This window comes from Asparagus officinalis, chromosome 2 (assembly GCF_001876935.1).
Source record: "Asparagus officinalis chromosome 2, Aspof.V1, whole genome shotgun sequence".
Classification (NCBI taxonomy): domain Eukaryota; kingdom Viridiplantae; phylum Streptophyta; class Magnoliopsida; order Asparagales; family Asparagaceae; genus Asparagus; species Asparagus officinalis.
Window position 1 is genome coordinate 1022389 of NC_033795.1, and position 7023 is coordinate 1029411.

Genomic DNA, 7023 nt, shown 5'->3' on the forward strand with positions numbered 1-7023 from the left:
ATATAATGAACATATTGATGAAGAGATTTAATATTAGCTTTTAAAATATGATCAACATATGAACTCTCTTGCTTGTACCATATGAACCAAAATTTTTTTTCAATATTATTTAATTTTCTAATATCTGTTTTGCATCCGCATCTATATCCGCATGCATATCCATATCGGTAGGCAATTTCAGCAGATATGGTTATGAATTCTCTTTAGTAAGACATATTTATATCCGTATCCAAAATTGATAACTAGATATAATAAGTATCATATCCAGTAAGTAGTATCATATCGGAGCGGCAGCAGGCACGACTGGATATGATACTTGCTCCCCTAAGGGAAATTTTTCATATTTGAGAAAAAAAACATCCTATAGAAAATCCTGTTAAGGGGAGAAGAAAAGATGCAAGCTGTTAAATTAAGGGAAAAATATGTCCAGGCCCCAAAAACAGAAACTTCATGTGCTGCAGCCCCTCCTAGTTTTCCCCATGTGATTTAGCCTCTTGAAGTGTGACATTTTGTGCTGCACCCCCTTTTTAACAATTATTACATGCCAACTAAGCTAAAATCCCTAAAATAACATTATCCCCTCTCCTCAATCCTTCAAACTCAGTTCTCTCTCTCTCTCTCTCTCTCTCTCTCTCTCTCTCTCTCTCTAAGTATCAGGCAGTCTAAATTGGTTTGTACACATAAGACTAAGTATCAGGCAGTCTAAATTGGTTTGTACACATAAGACTAAGTATCAGGCAGTCTAAATTGGTTTGTACACATAAGACTAAGTATCAGGCAGTCTAAATTGGTTTGTACACATAAGACTAAGTATCAGGCAGTCTAAATTGGTTTGTACACATAAGACTAAGTATCAGGCAGTCTAAATTGGTTTGTACACATAAGACTAAGTATCAGGCAGTCTAAATTGGTTTGTACACATAAGACTAAGTATCAGGCAGTCTAAATTGGTTTGTACAAAAGTATCAGGCAGTCTAAATTTGATGTTGGTATTCTTATCTTTGCTTGGATTTTGTCATGGAGTATAAAATAGAACTAACTTGGTATAAAATAGAACTAACATTGTATAAATTAGAACTAACTTGGTATAAATTAGAACTAACGTGGTATAAATTAGAACTAATTTGTTATAAATTAGAACTAACTTGTTATAAATTAGAACTAATATGGTTAAAATTAGAACTAACGTGGTATAAAATAGAACTAACTTGTTATTAATTAGAACTAACACGGTATAAAATAGAACTAACGTGGTATAAATTAGAACTAACATGGTATAGAATAGAACTAACACTGTGCAGATTAGAACTAACACGCTACAGAATAGAACTAACACTGTGCAGATTAGAACTAACACGCTACAGAATAGAACTAACACTGTGCAGATTAGAACTAACACTCTACGGAATAGAACCAACACTGTGCAGATTAGAACTAACACGCACTAATTTGGATTTTTTACAGAAAATAATAATTGATCTGGGGTTTTGGGGGGAAATAATTGATGGTAATTGACCTAATGGAATTTTCGGGCATACAAACCTAATTACAAGTTTAACCCCATAAATTTATTAAAGAATGAAGTAAGTCTACTTGGTGCACTAACGATCTTACCAAAAATCCTGTATTGGGAGCACCATGTTCTGCATTTGGGCACAAGAAGGTATATGATCCGATCTTTCCACAAAAAACTTGGCCTCATATGCAGAATAAGCAGGAAAGAGTCGTGCATGGAGTAAAGTAATATGACTAATTCCACATTTGAAACTAAAACTTCAAGGAAAATAACATAAATGATGTTTATTACAGAAACGTTAGAGAACTTCATAAGCATGACACTTTTTATACCTTGGACGTAAAGTTTGATGGATGTCTAACAGAAGAAGCTCGGGATACTTTCGAATAACACGAGGAAGTTGACCTCTCAAGATGCCAAAATCTGTGAGGAATTGTACTTTCCTCCTGAGAGTATTGTCGACATTAGCAGAAAATATCTCTGAACAGCGACATAATATTCTCCTTATGGTTCTGCCATCAAAACCAATTTCTTTCATAAATGAAACCACCTACAAAGGAATGGGAGAAGTATCAGGAGACTTAAACGCTACAGTGTTAGTTCTAACACGCGGCTACAGTGTTAGTTCTAACACGCGGCTACAGTGTTAGTTCTAACACGCTACAATGTTAATTCTAACAAGCTACAATGTTAGTTCTAACACGCTACAGTGTTAGTTCTAACACGCGGCTACAGTGTTAGTTCTAACACGCTATGTTAGTTCTAACACGCGGCTACAGTGTTAGTTCTAACACGCGGCTACAGTGTTAGTTCTAACACGCTATAATGTTAGTTCTAACAAGCTACAGTGTTAGTTCTAACACGCGGCTACAGTGTTAGTTCTAACACGCTACAGTGTTAGTTCTAACACTGTAGTGTGTTAGAACTAACACTGTAGCGTGTTAGAACTAACACTGTACCCGCGTGTTAGAACTAATTTTTTTTTTGACATTTTTTCTTAGCTTCTCCTATCGGGCTCTGTTTTTCCAGTCTGAATAAAAAAAATGGGAGAAGAGTTTAGAAAGAAAAGTGAAGTTTGTCCAAAGCTACTTAATCTGATGGCGTCAAAGGAGAGAAATTGGATTGATGAAGAAGATCCTTCAGTCCTCTCTCTGGGTTATTTTCCTAAAGCCTCTAAACCCACTAAATGAGGATTTTTGGACACAGTTGCAGCCAATACTGAAGGTACACTTTCAATCCAGGCAAAGTTTTCTTTAATGTGTTTTGTTCTGTAGAGTCTAATGATCTCCTTCTTTGCCATTTTCTTCATTTTTCTTCAGGTTGCCCATCATCACTACATGTTGTTGCCTCTGTTAATGCAGCTAGACCCAATAGCAAGAGCTCTCAATCAAGACGTAGTCGAGGGCAAGAAGGGGAGCGACGACGAGCTACCGTGACGAGGTCGGGCGGAGGAGAGGAGGGGAGGCGGCGGCGTACTCGGGGGAGGCTTGGGAACCTGGGCGGAGGTGGCGACGGCGAGGAGGACGAGGGCCAGAGCGACGAGCTTAAGAAAGCCGAGAGAGAGAGAGAACTGGGTTTGAAGGATTGAGAAGAAGGGATAAGGTTATTTTGAGAATTTCAGCTTAGTTGGCATGTAATAATTGTTAAAAAGAGGCTGTAGCACAAAATATCACACTTCAAGGGGCTGAACCACATGGGGAAAACTAGGAGGGGCTGCAGCACATGAAGTTTCTGTTTTTGGGGCCTGGACACATTTTTCCCTTAAATTAAACATGACTATATTCATGATATTCTTCGGATATAATTACCTACATTTGCCATCACAATATTGCAGCTGTACATAAATTGCGAAGCGAACGCTAATACGACAGCAGGCCCATAAAGTAAGCTACTTTGTGAAAAAAGATACTCGTGCAGCCCACATGAACTTTCATTACTCGTGCTACATTTCATTTTCCATCAACTGCCATCATCATATTTCTTTTACACCACACAGCCAAAACTTTATTGCAAAACTACCCTCCGCTACAGCACTTAGACCAACAAACCCCTGACAACATTAACAAAATACCCCCTCCACTTCATTGTTATTATTTCCGGTTCCCTGCCCAAGTAATAATAGAACAGAAGCAACAAAAACCAAAAGGGCACCTACTGCAAAATCGTAACTTGAGCCGGTAATTTTTTTTTTTTTAAAAAAACAAATCTATGTAAAATAACAAAAGGTAACTATTCCTACTGAGAACTTTTTCTTTATAACCTCCTCCAACCTTTCCAAATTGCGTACATGACCACGAGAGAAATCAATCATCAATCAGTAGGTCCACTCCTGGGGAAGACGAGCATCGTGGGCCGAAAATGCGGCCCGTTGTGGGCCGAGCGGCGACCGTTTCCCCTCATTCCACATCTCGTTTACGCCTGAAATAAATAAATTTAAATATAAAAAAAAAAGATTCTACGATGGAAATGCGGAATGTAGCAAAAAAAGAATAAAAATATAATTAAAAAAAAGGGTTGATAAAACCACCATTACCCTTCATGTTGAGCGCATTACCAACCCCAACCGGTAACAAAACAGTCGAGCAAGCTGAAAATAGATAATAAAATAAACAGTTATAAAATTCGTAAATATCATTAAAAGCCGTTGAAAGCGGAAACCTAGGGGATTAATAATTACCAGGATTCCTCTTGGGCTCAGTCTGGGCTCCTGCTCGGCGTGGAATGAAGACGCCTGTCCCTTTAGACTCCCTCCGACCGACAAACACGGCTCTCACAGAAGGCTCCTGTTGGGCCAGCTTCTGAAGCGGCGGCCCAATTAGGCCCATCTCATCTCCACACCCATCATTTCTCGAAAATCTGCAGCGGTTCTTCGCAGCCCACTGCTCCTTCATCAGTTGCAGCCTCCTCAACTCATAAAACTGAAGAAGATAAATCACATAACAACATTAATTATTATACAAAATATCGAGTAATGCGGTGGTCTTCGAAAAGGGGAGGGGGGAAAAGTCGGGGTTTTAGCTTACGCGAGCAGCCCGCAGCTGTTGCTGGATGAGAGCTCGATTAGGCGGAAGGCCCATCTTGTGATGAGGCCCAGCAAGCCCACATCGATGAAGGTATTGATGGTGGAGGCTTATCCTTGAAAGTTGTGCAGCTGCGTAAAGAAGACGGAGAGCCTCGTCACCGTGAGTCGCCGACTCTGGCTGGGTCCCCACTTTTAAAGACTGTGTAATAATTCAAGAATTTAGCAGCAACCAAAAAAAAGGAGAAAAAAAAAAGAAGAAGAAGAAGCCTGTTCGAGTTTGAGAAAAAATTAAGAGCGAAGCAAGTTAGCACCTTTGGATTTTGTCGAGCGAAAGCAGAGAAAGATCCAAAGCTAAGGCCGGAGACGAGGCCATCTGCAGCCTCGTCCTCTGCTTCGGGCGGGCGACGCCGGGATTCTCGACGAGGGAGAAATCGTCGGAGAAGAAATCGTCAGGGAGCCAGAACTCGCCGGAGCTCACGATCTCTTTCGGCATCCTGTCTTTTTGATGATACGGAGAGCGAGGATGCGGGGTAATGGGGTTTTGTCAAAGGACAGATTTTGTTTATTTATTTATGGAGGAGAAGAGATTTGCGCTTGATATGCGCACTCCCTTTTAATCAAATTCTACCCCGGATATTAACTTACCATGGTTAAAACATGCGGTTGAAACGTGGCTATATCGCACTTAACTAACTCACACTTTCATTCACTTTGAACTTAAATAACCTCACTTGCTTTTTTTTTCCAGCAATTTATATATATATATAGAGAGAATAATGGAGGTAACCTGACAGCTCACCTCCCGTGAACTACAAGTGCTAATGACACTGTGCGCCCCTACTAGTCATAATCGTGGGGCTCACATGTCATACACTTACAGCTCATGGGAAAAGGTGAGCTGCCAACTCACCTCCATTATACTATAAATATATATTATATATATATAATAATATATATATATATATATATATATATATATATATATATAAGTATTATATATATATATATTTGTTGTGGTGGTGTGTGTGTGCTGTGTTAAGAGCATGTGTATTACAACTGGTTAAAGTGGCTTAAATAACCTTACTTGTTATTTTACGGTATTTATGTATCCCAAAGTTGTTTAAAAGCATGTTTGGCAACTGGTTAAAATGACTTAAAGTGTCTTATACATCAAGCGATGTTTTGCAAACATCTTATTTTGGGTTACAACCCAAAAAAAGGCCTGAGTCAAGCAGTGTAGCTTATTTTTTTTTTAGTGGCTTACTCTTTACCCCTTAACATTTAAAAAAATATTAAAACTCTCTTTCTCTCTCTCTCTCTCTCTCTCTCCATTTTCTAGTCGTTTTGACAACGAGTATTCGTTTAACACCATACATTTACCAAACACTCTAGTATTGAAAGTGAACTATAAACTAAGGGGGTGTTTGGTTGCACAATTTTATAGAAATGTTTGTTAGACCCTAGAGGGGGGTGATTAGGATCTTATGCTAATCTAATCCGATTATATGCCAATTAAAACTAATTAATGAGTTATCCTAGCAAGTATGAAATATAACAACTATATAAGCTAGGATAAGCAATATGAACAATGAGATATATCCTATATGATGAATATATATATATGCAAGGATATATAAACTAACACAAGATGACATATCCTATCAAAGAGATATACAATATGATATATGTATATGCAAGGATATAAAACTAACACAAGGGGTAAACAATATGAACTAGATAGTGGATCATATAAATAATGAGCTAATGACAATGGCGACAAGAAATATAAACACAAGTATAAATAAACGCCAAAGCACACTCAAACACAAGATATGATCACGGAGTTCGGACCTTTCGTCCTACGTCTCCGCTCCCCACTCCCGGGGAGAAATCCACTATCACAACCGAGTTTTCTACGTTCACCCGAACAACGTTTACACCTCACACTCGGTTTTCTAGCTAACCGAAAACTTTACAAACAACACTCTTGTAATCACACTCTACACCCTCACAAGTGTTGGACCTAGCCGTGTCTCCCTCAAGTGCTCGGTTACAACCTCTCCCTAGGCTCGTCAACCGAAGCCACTCCTCTTGGGACGATCCCCGACTCTCACCACACACTCCTCTCGGTGTACAAGTGTATTACAAAGTGAATCTCACAATAAGGCTTAATACAATAATTGATTGTTCTCAACTATGGATGAGAATACAATGAAAGCTCACACTCAATGTTATAACCTCTCACCAACCCATAATATATTATGAATGCAAATACAATAAGCTCAAGTGGGTGTGTGTAACAATGAGATAAAATAAAATCTAACTCAAATAGCAAACTAGCAATAATAAGAATATAAAAATCAATAATGAAATTGCTAGAGAAAAGAGTTAGAAAACTTCTCTATGAACACAAAGAAGAGGATGAAGAAGATTGAGAATAAATCCCTCAATCTGCAGTAAAAAACTTCCTCATTTGTAAACAGAA

The 7023-nt window shown here is 38.5% G+C and overlaps 1 protein-coding gene across 1 annotated transcript; it reads right to left on the reverse strand.

Moving 5' to 3' along the window:
- On the reverse strand, positions 3429-4947 carry LOC109829814. Its single transcript, XM_020396862.1, has 5 exons — positions 4850-4947; positions 4540-4737; positions 4194-4434; positions 4050-4103; positions 3429-3934 (listed from the first exon to the last, which is right to left on the reverse strand). Exons 2-5 carry the CDS (start codon positions 4591-4593, stop codon positions 3831-3833), a joined length of 453 nt encoding a protein of 150 aa, XP_020252451.1. The 5' UTR covers positions 4594-4737; positions 4850-4947; the 3' UTR covers positions 3429-3830.

Coding starts and splice junctions, on each gene's coding strand:
- LOC109829814 (XM_020396862.1), bottom strand. CDS start 4,593: ATGGGCCTTCCGCCTAATCGAGCTCTCATCCAGCAACAGCTGCGGGCT. Junction 4,435..4,539: donor AACAGCTGCGGGCTGCTCGC/GTAAGCTAAAAC, acceptor TATCTTCTTCAG/TTTTATGAGTTGAGGAGGCT. Junction 3,935..4,049: donor TAATGCGCTCAACATGAAGG/GTAATGGTGGTT, acceptor TATTTATTTCAG/GCGTAAACGAGATGTGGAAT.